At 48.5% G+C, this 19065-nt stretch overlaps 1 protein-coding gene across 4 annotated transcripts in view; it reads left to right on the top strand.

Moving 5' to 3' along the window:
• Muskelin (muskelin 1) overlaps positions 1 to 19065 on the top strand; it is an 84568-nt gene that overhangs the window by 49163 nt on the left and 16340 nt on the right. For 2 of the 4 annotated variants that reach the window (XM_077682590.1, XM_077682588.1), the window contains exons 14-19: positions 1635 to 1755; positions 2065 to 2212; positions 2277 to 2385; positions 2622 to 2699; positions 3227 to 3391; positions 8716 to 8794. In XM_077682590.1, coding sequence (XP_077538716.1) covers positions 1635 to 1755; positions 2065 to 2212; positions 2277 to 2385; positions 2622 to 2699; positions 3227 to 3391; positions 8716 to 8794 — 700 coding nt within the window. Of the gene's footprint in view, positions 1 to 1634; positions 1756 to 2064; positions 2213 to 2276; positions 2386 to 2621; positions 2700 to 3223; positions 3392 to 8715; positions 8795 to 19065 lie in introns of all 4 variants that reach the window. The other 2 variants (XM_077682589.1, XM_077682587.1) reach the window with 1 other exon arrangement.

Raw genomic sequence — 19065 nt, 5'->3', positions numbered from 1 at the left:
ATTGCACCATGTCATCATCATCATCACCAGCCTATCTACGCCCACTGCAGTGCACAGGCCTCTCCCATTATTCTGCAATTACCCCGGTCCTGTGCTAACTGCGACAAATTTATCCCCGCAAACTTCTTGATCTCATCTGCCCATCTAACTTTCTGACGCCCCCTCCAACACTGGCCTTCTCTAGGGATCCACTCTGTTCCCCTAATGACCAACCTTCTTGCCTTCCTAATTTGACCAACCTAATTGGACCAACCTAATGACCAATCTTGCCTTCGCATTACATGCCCTGCACATGTCCATTTCTTCTTCCTAATTTCTACTAATATGTCCTTAACACGCGTTTGTTCCCTGACCCACTCCGCTCTCTTCTTGTCCCTTAATGTTACACCTATCATCTTCCGTTCCATTGCTCGCTGAGTCGTCCTCAATTTAAGTTGAACCCCAGTTTAAGTTTAACTCAATTTAAGTTGCTGTCTGTAGAGTTCCTCTATTTAGCTCCCTGCGGGAGCTATATAGGGGAACTCAAGCCGTATGAGCTTGGACTTAGATGATGATCATGCCCTTGAAATGTTTGGAACGTACCAACTCGGGGAGATTGGCCAGGGATAAAGTTCAAGAGAACGTTTTGCTGGGTGTGTTGGTTGAGGTCTACAAACGCGCTGAGTGGCGCAAATACACAATACACAAGAAGCGCCTGTCCGTGTCTTCTTTCTTGTGTATTGTGTATTTGCGCCACTCAGCATGTTTGCAGGGATGAAGTGTTGGCTGTGCATCTGCGCTTGATGTGCCTTTGTGGAAACTTGTTGTTGGAGTTAGCTTTCCTGCAGCGAGTTTTGGGCGTAACGATTTGGACTTTGCACTTTGACTTATATATCACATACTTATCATCTTTTTTCACATATTTATTTATTTATTATTTATCATCTTTTTTCACATATTCACATATTTTACACATATTTATCGTCTTAGTTGTTGAATTGACGCATATAAAACGCCAAAACAGACATAATCATGGCCCGAGGGCTGAAAAACCGGCCAATGACGGCCGGTTTTAAGTATGAACCGGCAACCGGCCCGCTGTTTAAAAAAAGGGCCGGGCCGGTCCAAAGCCGGGCAGGTGGCAACCCTACTGACGAAGCAACGTCAGGAGACAGTGCCAGTGAAACCGACGATGACTGAACGGTAACTGGAGTGCAGATAGATGCTTTCGGTGAGCTCTTTGCCCTCGCATTATATGTGGATAAAAACTTTTTTTTTCTGATTTTGCTGTTTCCAAATTATACCTCGTATCATGTGCAGGTCTGTATTACATGCGGGTCTTTACAGTAGATACAGTAAGGGACATCAGGCAGTGGGAATTTTAGAGTGTAATGTTTGAAACATTAGCCATGTTGTAACTTGACCTCTCCTAGTTGCATATGCTGGATTCTGTACCTCTTTTTTTTCCCAGACCAAGAAGTTAGTGCATGTTTTAATCGTGTAAGCGCTGTGTTATGCCTTTCTGCAATGGAGAATCTGTTCATGGCTCAAGCTGGCGCTACTATTCCCTTTGCCACGGAAGTGATGCTGAAGTGGTGATTTAGACGTTGCAATAATTCTCCTTGCTCGCCGGGGTTTTGTGCTTTGTCTCGCAGAAATCACGCCTGCTGTACATCTTTGCTGGCCAACGTTCCAAAGAGTACCTGACTGACTTCTTCACATACAACGTTGATACAGACCAGATGAACATCCTGTGCGACGGCCAGAAAGTTGAAGGTAAATTTGTGCACGCCTGTCGCGGTGGCTCAGCCTTAGGATGCGGGTTCTGATGGAGGCAAAAAGCAGGCACGCCCGTGTGTTTCGGTGCATGTTAAAGAGCCACAGGTGGCCCAGGTTAACCTGGAGCCCTCCCCGGCAGTCTGGGTGGGCGCAGCTTCAGTGCGAAATGAACTTTTCGAGGTTGTTGTGATTGCTCGAATCGGGTTGACGGGCTCACCTGACCTGTCCCCAGGAACATTGTGCGCTTTGGTGGTGATGTGGCTAAGCGCCATGGGTGCGAGTACGAGTTCCTTCCGGTCTCTGCAGTTCCGGCGGCCGGTTTCACACAGAGGGCGACCATTGACCCGGAGTTGAACGAGATCCACGTCCTGTCGGGCTCCAACAAGGACAAGGAGAAACGGGAAGACAACGTGAAGAACTCCTTCTGGATCTACGACATCAACCAGAACAAGTGGTGAGGCCGAAGTGGCTGCCGCCACACACGGGGCTCTCATCTCACTGTGGCTTGGCCAGTGCAGGTCGTGCATTTACCACAGCGATTATGGCCAACAGGCGACGTCCAAGCAGAGCGTGCAAGAGCCCTGCCCTCGGTTTGCCCACCAGCTCGTGTACGACCACGTCAAAAAGGTGAGTGAAAGGACGTCCCCTTCACTGCCATCCTCCCCAGGGAAGACATGCAGCCTGGGCGCTTTAGCGTTGGTTTTACTGGCAAAGGGAGGACGGAATGTCGCTTGGCAGCGGCAGTTGGCAGCTGCCCCGTGATGGGGATAGAGGGACCAGAGTGACGGAGCAGAAGAAGAAAGGCGCTGCAGGCATTGCCCACGAAGGGGGCTGTGAGGCGTCACGCGAGTGTCTCTCTGCAGGTGCACTACCTCTTTGGGGGCAACCCTGGCCGACCCAACTCGCCAAAGGTCAGGCTGGACGACTTTTGGTCTTTGCAGGTTAGTGCCACCTTCTCTTTTGCCCTTGAGCCACTTAAGCTGATCGCCCCATGCTGCTGCGTGCTTAGTGCCTGTGGCATGCCCCGGATGGGAATGGCTGCAGTGCAGTCTGTGTACGGGAAGGGAGTGCGCTGCGTGAATCGCGAGAGGGCAGAGACAGAAAAGGGGGTGTGGGCGCCAAGGTGGTCACGTACCGGCAGAGGCAGTGACTGGCAGCGCGTCAGGCAGGCTGCTCAACCTTGTCCGGTGTGCAAGGACGAGGGTCATTTCAAGGCCTGGGGTGGGTTCTCATCCCTACTAAGGATTGACGGTTACGGGGCTCTAACAGCTGACCGTGGCCGCCAGCACTACAGGCGGCCAGCATCACGTCTTGCGCATGGAGCGTGCGCCACGTTGTCTTCATCTAGTGCGCATAGTGCAGCCACCGCTGGTGGGCACCAGTGGTGTGGGTTGCTACTGGGCGGTCGTCGGGAGTGGGCGCTGTAACACGGCAGCGCCTAACCGGGAGGCGGGCCTGTGCCCAGCAGCTGTGCCGTCCGTCCAAGGAGCAGCTGCTGCGGCGCTGCCGGCAGCTGGTGCGGCAGCACTGCTTCCGCGAGATCACCTTCGAGGACCCCCTGGCGGCCCTGCGCTACCTGCAGACGCAGCTGGCCGACACGGTGGACCACTCCAACACCGACGAGGAGAGGCAGGTGAGGGGAGCCCCCTCCTCCTCTTTGAGGCGTGCAGGGCTGTCACTGAAACGCTGCTCTAAGGGGGCACGGCAATGCCGAAAGAGCCTTGTTACCACAGGATGCAAATTACAGAGTAGGGACGCATGCTGCACAGTTTTATTTTGCTGGTCAAGTGTGCACGTTGACGACTGGGCCTTTACAAGAGCGCTGTGCGTACGGAGCATAGTAAGGCTTTTCTGTGACAAAACGTCTGGGTTAGACGAGCTTTTCTGATGGGAAATTCCCAGCCTGAAAGGTTGGTGAGGTTGGCCACCTGAACCAACTTTTTCCCCTTGGTCCCCCGAGGTTGTCAAGTACAGTGGAATCTCGGTGATACGAATTCGGTTGATACGAATTTCGTTGTGATACGAATTTTCAAAATTCCCCGGCCAAAATGCATTGTACGCAATGTAAAAAAATTCGGATGATCCGTTCGCATTTATCACCCGGTGCGGTTGATACGAACACGCGAGCCGCGAGCAGATGACTGCGGCGTGGACGGGAGGCGGGAGTGTATGTGCGGCCGTGTGGCCTTGGTCGCACGCAGGCACAAAATCATTAAGCGTGAACTGCATGGAGCGTTTTCTGCTCACGAAAACGCGCCGCGCAAGCCACAGGCGCGCTGACGCCACCGCGAATACCACCAGCATGCGGCGCGCGGCGCGGTAAGCCGCGGCAACATGGCGGCATCAACGGCCGCGAAGTAGGGCGGGTGGCTCGACCGACCGCTTCTGACCGCTCTTTAAAGAACAAAAGAAGTTGCTTATGAAGTGAGGGAGCTGATGAGTCCGAAAACGACACTGTAAAGCATCGTCCGCGCGGCTAGGGAAAGCGCCTATCAAATATCCGCCACCTTGGTAAGCCTAAACATCTCCGGCGGAGCCAGCGGGCTGTCCGGAGCGCTTTCAAACTGCCGCCATGAAGAGCGTGCCTCCCCGTTGGCGCAAGTCGGCAGGCTCCTCCCACTGCCGTGCGCGTCGCGCGTCATTTTACGAGCGAGGTAAAATCTGACATTAGGGCGAAATCGTCAGCACGGGCGTCAAAACAACGCGCGCGCAAACGCCGACGCGCCCGAATGGCATGCGGTTCAGGCTTGAGTTCGTGTGCGCGCGTCGCGTCGGCGATGAGCGCGCGTTCTTTTGACGCCCGCGCTGACGATTCAGCCCGGCACCCAGGCGCCAGCCTCTGCCTCGGTTACCGCTAACTGCATTGGGAGGAGCCTCACGACTTGCGCCAATAGGGAGACGCGCGCCTCATTGTGATTGCGGCAATTTCGGAGCGCTAGCAGCAGCTGGCTGGGCCACCTCCGCGGTGGATATTTGGCGTAGATGACATTTTATAGTGCTTCTCCCATACTGTCAGCTCCTTTCCCGCATGAGCAATTTAATTTACACATTGAGCTCCGTTTTAACAAAAGGTTAGAAGCGGTTGCTGAAGCTACCTGTACCTCTTCGCGGCAAGAGCCGACGCCATATTGCCGCCGCCTGTCGCATGCGCAGCACATTTCCATTTTTTCTCGTTTTCTGATGATACGAATTTTTGGGTGATACGAATATTTTTGCCGCCCCTTGAGATTCGTATGACCGAGATTCCACTGTAGTTGTAAGGGCCACAGCACGGCGAAAGGGGCCCCGAAGAAGACAGAATACACGTTTGGGTTCATTAGGAGAGCAGGGAGGCAACTACACCAGAGAGTCCTGTGTGTGGCTGCCGACAGAAGCCAGATTGCAGTGGGGCCTCTAGTTCCGCTTGGGCACTGATGAGCCCGTTTTTTGGTGCCGGCCCGTGGTCCGTCACTCCTGACCGTGTTAGCGTCACTGCGGCCCCGAACTGAGCACTCCTTGCGTGAGAGAGCGTCTCTCGTGGCTGGAATGGAGCTGAGCGACTTGCCTGAGGCTGCTGCTTTCAGACTCGACAGAGCTGTGTTTGGTCTTGGTGGAGCCCCCTCTAGCCCTTTAAGGCCCAGCCCACACAAACGTGTGGGTCAGCGAATTCGTTCACTTAATGGCGCCTGTTCCGGTTTTGGTTTCACAGCCCTGGGTAGCCGCTGCGAACACTTCCGAGACTTTATTGGTTTCGGTAGTTCATACATTTCGCCACCAGGGGGCGAGAAATCGCGCATTAAAAATGGCGCCCCAGCAGGCACGATTACGCTAGCCGCCTTCAAGATGAAAACTGATATTTCTTCTTGCTATTCTCATATTTTCTGAATAACAAGCGTAAGACACGACTTGCAGGACTTGGAAAAACACGATCGGCTAAAAAATACACCCGTTCCCTTCGTGTGTGTTCCGTCATCACGCTTGAAAAATGAACCCACACATATGTGTGGGCTGGGCTCTCGTCGTTACGAAAATTTTGCTGGGCGGTATTCGCCGCGAGCTCGACATGTAGGTGGCGACAGCGTCGCGCTGCTAGTGTGGATGCTCCGCTGAGCGGCCCGTAAGAATGCACACTGTGGGCGCGCTTCGTGCCTTTTTCCCGCCGTATGTGCGCACGAAAGGTGCAAACAAGAGTGGTATGCTGTAGTTCGGTTCCTCAACGTTCAATGTATAGCATGGAAGCGGCAGTCAGTTTTTATTACTACGCCCAAAAAAGCGACGACTCATCGGGAATCTCAGAATGGCCGTAATTGTGACAATGAACTTGTACGCTGTGGCTGGTAGCAAGCTCAATCTTTCCAGACTACGGCTTTGAGCCTTCATAAAAGCATAAATAGAAACAAATCAGGAAGCATCGATCTCTGAAATTCAGTTTACAACGGCAATCTCAATCGCTTTCACTGGTAGCATGACGCATTCTTGCATTTGTGGGATGCCCTGAAATGGTAACACTACTTGACTGCCCCGAAATTCTTTCTAAGAGCTTACGATATTTTTTGTGGGGTCAAAAGGCAACATAAAATTACTGAATTTTGATCAGCGCAGAAATATAAATGTAACCGCTCTAACGGGTCTTTTAAATGAAATTTCAACGACTCTGAAGGAAGGTTTGACGAATAACGGTTTCGGATCACTTATTTACGGCTTCCGTCGCAAGTGAACTTGCGAATTGAATTGTCAACGCACGCAGTACAATCAACATCTCATGTTTAGCTAGGTTTTCGCGAAGTGACAAGCAGGTTTACAGTGTGCAAACCAAGCTTCTGGGACCTCACAGTGAGCACAAATTTTCTGTTACGGCGGCTCTGTTGACCAATTGCGTTCCTTTTAAAATCTAACAGGTGCCTGTAACAGCGAGATGTGTTTGCATTCTTGCGTATAAGGTCGCTTACGAACCCTAAAGATGGCAATAAATGAGTTTGTGCTGTTGCAGATGTAGTAAAACATTCCTTTTTATTTCTCGTTGCGAATCAGCGCAACGGGTTCCCGGTAACTTTGTTTTATAAACTGAATATCGCCTTTGTCTTGGCATTTAATTCTTGAGGATTGGTTAAAAAATGAAATTCTGTGCATTTAGTTTTTTTTTTTTCGGGAAGAGGGGGGGGGGGGGGGGGGGGCGGGGGGTCCTGCAAACATTGCAAGGGCAGCGAGAAGAGAACGCATGTAACGCGAAAAGCCAAACTATGGTTATCATTATTGTCGTGACTGTAGCGGTGAAAAAGCAGTACGTATTTTTAAAACTGATTAACCCCCCTTTGGTCCAGGAATTGTGGCTCGCCTTTTTCAAAATTGTATTGACAGCAAGCACTGTGGGAAAAAATTAAAAAAAAAACAGCGAGTCATGGCACAAACCCCTCACACATGTGGGCAACAACGTGCATTATATTACGCGTTTTCTCCTCTTTTTTAAAACTTAGGTTCACCTTAAGAGATTAAGACGTGACCATATTAGGCATTTGGTTATGCTGAGTGAGACACGTTTCTGGACAAGGTGATTCATGTCGGATTTGAAAATGATATATATGAACATGACCCACGAAATGCCACATGACAGTTGCAAACTCACAACTGCTTAATTTTACCGAAGAATCCCCCTAAATATTCTTGCGCATCCATAGAAACGTATTTTAAATAATACGTAAAATTAGCAACTCGATGCAGTTGAATAAATGTTTATTCCTCCTCCACAGTATAAACAACGACTGTCCAAAAATAGTATTTATTTTAGAAAAGGTACGGGAAGGACACGATCACACAGGAGCTTGCCGGTGTAAAATACGTGTCCGGTAATGTATGGGCGATAGTGCACGGGTCGTGTGCAGTGTAAATGTTGTTGTTTGTTTCTTCTTTCTATAAGGACACAGCGCAATTTTACAAGGGTGTGGAATTTGTCCGCGTATGCACAGGTCTTGTCGCTTCTTACCCGTTTCGCGTACTAAACTTTTATCCTTTAAATAATCACCACGCCACCTTCAAAAAGCACCCTTCAACGTTCCCGAAACGGCAGACGACTGCCCTCAACAATAAGAAAAGTGCAATGTGTGGAAGCAATGTTTTTAACACGTTTCACACTCAAGCGGTGACCAGGGCGAAGGTGTTTTGTGGAATTAAACCAGTGCATTAACCCGCAACGGCCGCTGATTATTGCGTTTCTAGAGGAAATGCGCAAGCAGAGATAACTATGTCATTGTGTACTGCCAAACGAGCACAGATATTGGTTGTTTTGTCGTGTGCAGCACGCGTCTTGCGCCGCACGCAACGTGAAAAAGCAGACGACGCGAGAGCGCCATCCACACTAGGAGCGGTTCGTCCCGCCGCCGCCAGGGGCCGACTGTGTTCGCGCTCGGGGCGAATAGGCTGGCGGGCTCGTGCACTGCAGCGCTAGCGATAAATAATTTTTTCTTGGTGTCTCAATTATTTGCGGTTTTGTGCTGGCTCGTTGGTAATGTTTTCTGGCGCCTTAACCTTGAAATAGTTCCGTAATTACTTGTGATATTATTATTAATTATAATTATTAATTACATTAATTAAAACATCATTGTTATTTATTTTCACAAAATCCTATTTATAATGCAAGTACTCCTGAAAACAATATGAAACTTATAAATAATACGTAAAAATGCAGTTTTTCTGCGCCTGATGCCGTTTTTAAGGTATTCTTACTAAGTGCGGATCATACGAATAGAAGCCCAGCCCACACATATGTGTGGGTTTGTTTTCTGTATGAAATACTCTGAGATTTCCATTTTAACTTGTCGAAGCATCATTAGTAAGGGGTAAATACACAAAATTTAATTACTTGTGGCCATTTTTTCTAAATATTTTTGTTGGGCCGGAAAGGGTTAGGCGTGATCTCGCCCGCATGCAGTGCTGCTTGATTAAGCGGCTGTAAGGCCAAGCCAGTGCACGTCTGCCTTGCAGTTCCAGCTGCAAGCGTCCAGTCTCTTCAAGCATCCCGACACTGATCGAGACGACGCAACAGCCCCGGCACCCCTGGGAGGTACACTTTTTTTGTCGCCTAAATTAGCGCAGCATATTACGAAACAGTGCACCGTTGTGTTGTGCAGTTACGTGAGGACCTTGGTGATACAAATCTCTTTGGGTACTGCAAATTATTTGTATTATCAAAAAGAACTTTGCAAAATTACACAAAGAAAGTATATGCTTGTTTCATCTCCTTGCACCTGCAGAAGCCTGTTACACATTCCCTGTCTTTTTCTTTACGCTGAGAAAGCTACCCAGCTCTGAAAACATGCGCCGATTTCTTCACACTGTAATTGTTCTCAAATTTTAATTTAGGAGCCCCGATGATTTGTATCACCTGTTGGGGTTCCAAAATTGCTCTGTAACTGCCGAAATTGAGCCTTAATGAGGAATATATGTCAACCCTCTTAGCTTGTAGCCGAAAAATGCAAAAAAAGAATAGGTACACATTGTTTTATTAAGGCTATAACTTGTTTCTTCTCAGATTACTTGTTTAAGGACATCAGAAGCCGGACTGCTTCTGGCTGGCTGTCGCCCACGCAGCAAGTCGTCCTCAGTGCAGTCTAGGCAGTTGGATGTGCAGCACTTGTTGAAGGCCAACTGCACTCAAGTTTTTCTTTGCACATATTTGATCCAAATACAGTTGAACCCCTTTATAAGAGACACGTACCGGGGAGCAGTTTCTGTCTCTTATACGAGATGTCTCTTATAAACAGGGTACCATGTTTTCACTTACTAATCAGACCCTAGTTCAATGTGGGCACTTGTATTACTACAATAAGCTCAAAAGAATGCTACAGCATGTTTCAAAAGATTCATTCTAATTATTGTTTGGTCCCAGAATTTATGAAACTTTGTTTGCTTCATGACTGTATTTACACTGTTTTTTACAACCGATTCTACAAGCTTTTTTTCCTTTCCTTGTTTCTGGAAGATGAATCATAGGTGTTGAGTTAACAAGCCTGATGAATAGCCAGAGCGCACAGCTTCTTCCACTGTGTGCTCAGGCTATTCATTACGCTTGCAGGGCTCAACGTCTGCAGTGCTTCTGATTGGGAGCTACGTGAGTAGGAGAGCCCGCATGTGTGATCGCGCTCCATCCAATGAATGGCAGTAAGCTTCAGCTACTTCTGTCAGTTGCATTTCCATTGGCAGGTCTTCTCATTGTCATTTCATAGCTGACTGAACCACTTTGTGTTTGCTGAAGTTAAAATAAATAGCGACTGCACCTGTCTGTTGTCCACCTGTGTTTCCACAATGGAAGCAACTGCAATTAGTGACTGGTGGCACTGCATCTGAAGTTAAAATGTCTGTTAGAAGCGAGAGTATTGATTAAACTTCAAGGATGACTTGTCCCTTATAACCAATCTTCTACATCCAATGTCTGTTATAAAAGAGGTCGATTTAATGGGAAAGATAGGGCAGCCAACCATGTGGGTGAATAGTGTCTCTTATACCCATTTGTCTCTTACATCAGTGTCTCTTATAACGAGGTTCAGCTGTAAGTAGTTCATGCTCTTGCAATCACTATGGCGAAGTCCTAAGCCTCGTAAACGCAGCACACACTAGGTACCATTGTTGAAAGTAGCTCCGAGCAGACGACGTTTGCCCCTGGCAGTTGTTGTGATTGTTGTTTCACGTCGTTATTCCTCTTGAATTGCCCCTGGGGGGCTGCTGTGAAAGGAAAAAGGAAGAGGGGAAAAAGAAAACCCTTAAGGGGATCAAAAAGGAAGAAACGAGGTCCTGGGCAGTTACGGATCGGAGGCCCACGGCACCATTGTCCATTGCGGAGGTCTTCCGGTGTGCCCCTCGGGCGCGAGGAGGCGGAGCAGCTGGATCCAGAAGGAACTCGTTTAGCGCCCGCCAGAGCTCGATGGCAGTCGCAGTTGGGGCAGATGAGTCTTGCCGGGCCCAAGCTCGCAGGGCGCTCAGGCCGAGTGGCCAGGGCTCGAGTCCGGGGCAGCGAGTAGAGCGGACAGGCCCAAAGCAGGTGCTCCAGGTCCGCTCGAACTGGGCATAGGTCACGCGAGCCCAAGCTGTGAAGGGATGAACCTGCGTTGTGGGGTCTGCGGAAACGCGGCAGCAGAAAGGGGGTTCCGAGTGTGCCACGCTGGACTTGGCGCATAGTGACTAAAGACATGGCCAGGAAGAAGAGGGCTGCCCGAGGGGTTGTAGGCGCTCGCTAAGTATTCCCGGCGGTGGTTTCTCTTGGGTCGTAACTTGTTGCTGGTGTCTCTGTTTCGTGCTCGATGTCATCCTCTGAACTAGGTTGGAGTAGAGCGCGCCTAGTCGGTTTGCCTTTTTGTTACCCGGTATGCCTGAGTGGCCAGGTATCCAGTGAACTGTGAAGTCGTGGCCCAGGGTGCGGAGCCCGCTGATGTACTGACAAAGGTGGCTGACTACGGTGGACGTGTGCCGAGCGTCGTCATGGGCCCTGTACGCTTCCTGTGAGTCCGTAAAGACATGATAGGTGTGCTTCAGACCACGGTCTTCTGAACTGCGCTGAAAGCTCAGGTGCTTGATTAAATCCAATATGGCGTGAAGTTCTGCCCGGTGCTGTGTCCCGGTTCTTTCGTGATGTGAAGTTTGCGTCCTTGTGATGTGCCGTAATCATTAACCCACGCTGTGGCGAAGTTGGGAAGGTGCATGGTACATGCCACATCGGCGTAGAAGAAGCGACTTTATTCGCCTCCGGAGGAGTGTTCCTTGAGACAGTGAAGCCACTTCCCGCGACATTTTGCGTGTGCCAGTCTTCTGGCTTCTTGATCATTTCCCATGTTCCGTGGTAGCGGCTTTGCATCTGTCTGGGAAATGCATTCCCATGGCGGTGACTGTGGAGGTAGTGGGGGAAGCGAGTACCGAGTGGCCTGTGACGGACAAGAGGAACCTGTCCAGGGGAGCTCGCGCGTCTCTGGCAACTTGCATGGCGCTCTGCTGGGCACAGGGATGCATTCGCTGCCAGGGGTTTCTCGGCTACACCAACGTACTGTACCACCGTCGGTATCAGATATTTTTAACTAGCCGCATAGTTAGCAATAGCCACCTTTTCTTTTCTTTTTTCAATGCAGTAAAAGCGATTGGAAGCCTACAGACTATATGCGCGCTTGTGATGGTTCTGGAGTTGGCAAAACTTTTTTAAGGGGGGACGCGGCTTTCAACTTCAGAAAAATGACCAAAACATGGTTTTTTGAAAGCCACATATTCGGCTTCTATGTTTTCTATTCTGTGCGTCTCGTCTGCAAAGTTTTTCCGCTGAAAAGCATCGCAAAGTGGCATAAAAAATAGTTTTGCCAGGCGCGGTGACAAACTATCAGCGCAAAAGGGCGAAAAAACGGCAATTTTCGGAGCGCTGTATCTCCGCAACGGTGCCACCGGGCGCGGCCATTTTAATATCGTTAGATCGGCCGAGCGTTCGTCTTTCCGGTTCCGCTCGTCTCTTTTATCTTCGTTCATTCACAAACGCACGGACGGTAGAAAAGAAACGACGCACAAACGAAGCTAGAAATAGATGCTGAAGCGCTATTCGTCCTCCGGTCGGGGCGGGCTAAGACGACCCTCCTGATTGGGTGTCGCGGCGCAATGCAAGATGGCGGCCGCCTGAACGGCGTAGCATGGGCGGTTTGAGTTCATTTTCGCTGCTTCGTTCGGCCAAGTTCTGTTCAGTCTGTGGTAATAAACAGGGACGTTATCGCGATGGGAAGGCCTGAGATCACGAGCCAGATTACGGGAAGTTGTGTGGCTCGCAAGGCGGAAGTCATCGAACGCTTCATGGTGCGCGTGACTCTACCGTCGCCAGACCCCGGAGGGTGACGCGGTGTGCGCGCTTGCGGTAGCGGTTCGTGAAGCGAACTTTTAGTCGGATTTGCGATGCTTACACGCTTAGTTATTGCTGTGTTTTGATTGTGGGCTCGCTAGCCTTGAGAAAGAAACGGTCGACGCGTCATACGCTGCGGCCGTACGGCATAGCCGACGCGCATTGCAGCATCACATGTCTGCGCAACCGGTTACTATTGAACGCCAGTAGTTGTAATTATTGCCTGCGACGTTAGATTTAATCTTAAAAGCGACCTGACAAGCCATATCAGGGGTAATCAAAGTACGATATGTCGCGGTAAGCGTGCGCTGCGATGCGCGCGAGCCATATCGCCTTTCTTGCGCAACATTTCCCGTGCACTTCTAATAAATATGCAAACAGGTTTGAGTTTTAAGAATATAGGAATAAAATGCTCTCTGCATTAAAAATTTACCTTACTGTCGCAGCATTTAACAGTGATTTTTTTAAAGAAATTATTGATACCAATGCATATAATCTATGGCTTAGGGCATACTGACTGTGCTGCGAGAAATATTGGATGCCTTGAACGTCAAAAGTAGTGAAAAAAGAAAACCCTTCCATCAAAGTTGGAGTTATGTACAATATTATACCAAGCTTCAAAGTAGCTCATTTGCATCCTTATGGTATGCAAACTTTTGGCAATGAACACCTGCACGTACGAGTACTAAGTTGCTGCACCAGGCAAAGTAATAAAACATAAAAAAAGCCCGAAATTTTCAAATTTAAGGGGGCAGACTGGTCTTAGAGCTATTTTTTAATTACCAACCAATTTTAGTAACACTGCACTGCATTATAGAGTTTTTTGTGCTGGTTTCAAATCTACCATTAGATTTTTTGTAAGTTGATTATATTTTGAGTTAATTAATAATTAATTACCATTATTTTGGGTCACAGTTACTAAATAACCACTCCATACAGAATGGCAATTACAACATGGCTAGGCAGACAAATGACTAAAGAATACAACATAGGAAGAACTTTTTTGATTCAGCTATTTTTGGTCGTTTTACAACACAGGGAACTTCACTTCTCCCGCGCTCTGCCAGAAATGGCTCGCAGGTGGTTCTAATTGAACACAATAATCATTTTCCAAGGCCTCCATTTGAAAAATTTGTTTCCAACATTGTATTCTCCACACATTTCGGTATCAGAAGCAAAAAGAATTACACTTGTACCTGCTCTGGGTGCCAAGATATCTGAGGACGAAATGCTAGCTTTGCATTGCAAGAAAAGTGCCATTTCACCATCGAATTCTGCGCTAGCTGAGCTGAACAGTGCACTTTAAAATGCTATTATAATATAATAACAACAAAATATGGTGCCTTTTGATGAGGAAATTTACAGACTGATAGAAAAAAGGCTGTGGAGGCTGAAAATGCAATTTTTCTGAAAACACTTTTTTTTTTACCATTTTTCGGCCCCTAAGACCCAACTGCCCCCTTAAGTGAAAAAATGCTTCACTTGTTGCCATGGGGACAACACTGCAAAGGAAAGTTGTCCAGTGCGATACAGCCAACCAGCTAACCTACTTTGCATTGAAAGCCCATTAAAAGCCATCTCCCCCTCTGTTTGGTCTGCTAACTGGGCTATGTACTCTTCACGGAGGAGCTGAAAATTATGTTTTGTGGAAAGAGAAAGGCTGTAAAAGGCACTCCAATTTCAAGGCAAGGCCTTCGAGAAGCCCCATGTTCAAAAGGGCATGAAAGGCTACAACCGTGACGACTTTTGACGAGTGAAACCTATGTTGCAACTTCGGAAGCCGTTTTCTCAAAACAGTTTTGTTTGCCACCTGTGTCGCTTGTTCCAGGGATTTCTTCATGACTGCTGGGTCTATTTTGATTCCGTTTCTTGCATTACATTCCTTGATGAACAGTTCAGGTCGTGACACTCTTGGTTTTTCAGATTTCTTTTTGTGATTTTTTTATTCAAATAGTCGTTCACAGTCGACATGCCTGTTGCACATTAACCTCTAAAAAAATGAAAACTAAAAAACATTGTGTTGTAAAAAAAAATTCTAGAACTGTCACGACCTCGTCCATTCATTTGGGAATGTAAAGCACTGCGAACAAGTTTTATATCATGTTTTATAAGTCGCTCAAGCTCGGTACAAGCGGAACAGAAATAAAATTTATTAAATAAAAAAGTTATCAAAATATTACCTTGAAATTTTTATGGTGTTATCACAGAAGCATTTCCAGTTGCTGTGCCAATTTTCATCAAAATCCACTAAGAAATAAAAAAGTTGATTTTGAAAGCCACGTCCCCCCTTAACTTGAAATAATATTTTTGCTCCAAAAACTAGCGCACAACGTGCACTTGCCTGTTATACATTCCTGTTATATCCTTCAGGGAAGGAAAAGGATCAGTAAATGATTGTTCGTTGTAGTTCTTTGTTGATGATGATGATGATGATCTGCGTTGGTGCCTGATGGTGACGGCACTGATGACACGATGACGATGAGAGTTGTTGAGGGTTTTAAAACTGTCTATTTACACGGAAGACATATACAGGATATTTACAGACTGAAGTAGACAGAGTAAGAAATAAAGTGGGTTCCTAGGTCAGCTAAGACTTTGTGCACACGGCACCCCCGTCGGCGACGGACCCTGACCTAAGACTACCCAAGTGGTGAGATCCTCTCTAGCCGAACCTGGCTAGCCCGGCAATACGCTGGCCGTGCATAGCACATTAAACCTTGAGGATTCGACCCCGAGACCTCGTGTCTCCTGGTTTTAATGGGTTACTTAGGCCCCACCCCCGATACACAGGCCAATCGGTATCTCCTGGGCACCTGATAGGATGGATTAGTAAATCCGGGCCTAAACCACGGTGGGCAATGCCCCCGTAACCCTCAAACACTGGTCACTCTCTCTCTCTCCAGAAAAAAAGGAAAGGATCAAAAGCAAACCAAACAAACACGATAAACACTCAAAAACCCGCGAAAACACGTGCAAGCGCGGCGCGCCAGGGACACGCTTCCACGAACGCGGTCTGCATCGCCTGTTCCCACGCATCTCGTCCGAGACAGGACAGCTACTTAAGCCAGCTGAAACCCATAAACATCCGTCTTAACGACCCGGCGCGTCCCCAAGATTCTCCGCCATTGACAGGCGATGCCCCGTTAATTGGATCGTGGGCCACAAACAGCGCGTAGGGACAAAAGGACACGGCGGCCGGCTCAGGCGTCGCCTCTGCCGCGCCCATCCCGGGCCGCAATGCGCGCTCCCTCGCACGCCTCCACTCCGTGCGCGCACTGGCCAACAAAAGGAAAGCTATCGCCGTAAATCGGCCACTGTCTAACCACAGTTGACAGCTCCACGCTCCCCGTCTCCAGCCGCTCGACGGACCAAATGGTTCTACATCCTGCTAATGGAAACTGCGGTGGGCCCCGAGCCAGCGGCCGCCATGCCCCCGGGATGCCATTTGAGTCGCCAGGCTACCAATGTTTTCCCATGGCTACACCACGCACTCCGGCCAAAACAACGCGACAGCGCAGCTGCGACCCCAGACAATGTGTCCTCCCGCGAGCGGCATGACCCAGAGATCGCTTGCTCTTAACGAGCTGGCTGCCATAAAGTCATTCATTCCCACTTCTCGGAACCGCCGCTTCCCACGCGTTCGACTTTACAGCGTCGCTGGTGCCTGGAACCCTTACAGGATCTTTTATAAGTTCTTGATCGCTTGCACTTCCTCATCCAGTATTTGCCGTTTTTGGGTTGGCCCAGCACCACCTCCACCCCTTAGACCTCTCCAAAATTTTGGCGACCTAACCAAAGTTGTTCTACGTGTGGGAATAAACATTTTTGCAACTTTCGCCTCACTCACTCCATCAACGAAAATCAGCCTTGCTTGCGACAACAAATACATGTCCGCACAAAGATCGGCCGTCGTCTTCGCGAAGTGCAAAAGCTAACCAAACTGCTCCTCTGCTAAACAATAAAATACTTATTTTTCAACTGAGAAATTAAGTATTTACTTTTGTGGAGCGTCACACTCAGTTTACTTGAAAGTAAAATGTTATCAACTGCACATTTAGCTGGTGAAAGTAGAAAACAGCGCTAGATAGGTAACTTTTTTCGCGTTTTATAAAGTGCATCATCTAACTGGGGAGATGGCATATGCTTTGAGGCCAATTTTGCAATTTGATCCTCGATGAGCAGCAACGTGGAAAATACTGGTCCGATGCTCACAAAGCTGCATGTTTGCTCGTAATGACGTACTAGTAAAAATAGTTGGTAATCGGCTTCCACCCGTGCGCAGTTTGTTCCCTTCAAAAAGAGCGATACGATGGCCTAGGCGCTGCCTAACCAAAGCTGCTTTTTGATATCGTGCGAGCAAGTACCTGCGTGCCTTTCTTCTCATGTACACTTATTTCTCACGACTGTGCAATATTCGGTGGATTCCGACGTAACTGCTCTTCAAACTGACCTTACTGCTGTTGGTGTCAAAAATGGTTAATGCAACTCAACGTGAGCAAGTGTAGAGTTATGAGAGTGTCTAGAACAACTAATCCACCTTCACCTACTGTCTCAGTAATCTTGCATTGGATACTGTTTCTAGCTATAAATACCTAGGCTTGCATATAACCGGTAATAGACCTTCCCAGAAACTGCAGCGCCACTCCTTCTCCTGGCGGGCCCGCGCAAGGCGTCATGGGAACTGCGTGCGTGCGCGGTGCGAGCGGCGACGGAGTGGCCGCACCGCGCTCCACGTGCGCCGAGTGAGCTCGTCAAAGGACAAAGTAGAGTGAAACGCTGTGCTTGCGAAATTATGTTGCGCATCAATTAAAGCATCTTTAAATCATGGAACCCTTAATAAGAAATAAACTCCGCATCCTTCTGAAACTGCCTGCACTGCATGAGAACCTTTTGTCGTCTGCTAGCTTGCAGTGTGGAACCAGCTGCTGCTAGTTGAAAAGCGTCTTCGCGCTTCTGGCTGCCCGCGGGAAAAGAGAAATTCCTCAACACGAGGAAATAGAAAACAAATATGACGCTTGAGCTAACCGATAAAAACACAAATAACCAGCTTTTGCTTCCGCCAGCCCCCGGGAGCCGAGTGAAAAAACGAAGAATCCCATATCGTGTGCTCACGTTATTCGTGACGCATTTCCGTGTGTGTAAAGCTACACTCGTTTACGACTTGCCTTAGCGTTTGTAGTTTACGCGATACTGATGATATGGCGCCAAGGAAGCTGCAGGAGGTGGACAAACTAATTGTGTGTTCGGTTGGTACAACAATACACTACAAGACCGCCATGTTTCATGGCACAAGTTTCCGAAGGACGACTCTTTAAAACGAATGGGTTCGCCGGATAAATCGCCAGGGTCGTGATGGCCAATTCGCTTTGTGGGAGCCGTCCGAGAATCACAGGGTACAGTCTATGCCCGTTATAACGGACCGTCTTAATCCGGAAAAAAACGTCCGCTGTAGCCGAAGTATGCAGTATCCGACAGGGGGGGTACTTTGTGGGTACTTTGACCGATATTGCATATACATAGTACATACACTTTGTTCTTTCTACATGCCCGCAGCACCTCTGCGGAGTGTTAATGCGAGGGCAAAGAATCGCGTAAGCACCGTTCCGAAGCTTAGCACCGGCACTTGGAAAAGACCTAGCGCATGCGGTCAAGCACGTAAAGACGCATGATAAGCTGCGCAAATAAAGGAAGAATTTAACTAGGCGCAATTATTAACCAGCTATAAAACACCAGTCATGGCCATCAAGATTAGCTAGGCTCTTTTAAATCCCTTCACGACGAGGTAGGTTTTCCTGAAACCATTCGCTAAACAAATCGGATCGCTGCCTGACGTTCCCCCAAGGCAGCTTGCACATTTTTAACGATTTTAATCTAGTCACTGCAACAGCTGTTATGAAAGCTGGGAAATCAAAAGAGACCAGTTTGCACACCGATAGCACACAATGGATGGGAACCAACTTGAGGCATTTCTTACCTTTTTCACTGAAGGAATGGGAACGATGCATGCGTCGGAATAATAAAGACCGAACTCCACTGAACCCGAGTTGTATAAAAAAGAAACTGGCGAGGGCGCTTGGGGTGCCCCACTTTGCGTATTCAATAGCGCTGTTTTCAATCTCACCGGAGTCACGTTTATCAGCAGCGGCCTTGTTCCTGACGGTAGAGTGGACGGCCTGCTTAGACAGGCCTGTACTTCTGGTGATGTCGGCCTGTCTTTCCCCATGTTCGACAGCGTTAATTACGCTTAATTTATCCGACAGTGAAATCAGCTACCCTACCACTCATACTGCTGGTCGCACAAAAAAAGAAGCTACTGGCCCTGGCTTGGCTTGGCTGCGCCAACGACCCGGCCGCCATCAATGTTGCCAGACATAACAGCTTTCTTGCCAAACTAAACAAAGAAAGAGCATATCGGGTGCTGGCCCTGCGGAAGTCCGCTATAAACATTTGGTCGAAACAATTTTTGCCTAAAA

The sequence above is a fragment of the Haemaphysalis longicornis genome, unplaced genomic scaffold (assembly GCF_048455015.1).
Source record: "Haemaphysalis longicornis isolate Haplotype H1 unplaced genomic scaffold, Haemaphysalis longicornis Haplotype H1 scaffold_9, whole genome shotgun sequence".
Classification (NCBI taxonomy): Eukaryota; Metazoa; Arthropoda; class Arachnida; order Ixodida; family Ixodidae; genus Haemaphysalis; species Haemaphysalis longicornis.
Note: the sequence above shows the minus strand (reverse complement) of the source record. Positions and strands in the feature narration are given on the sequence as shown.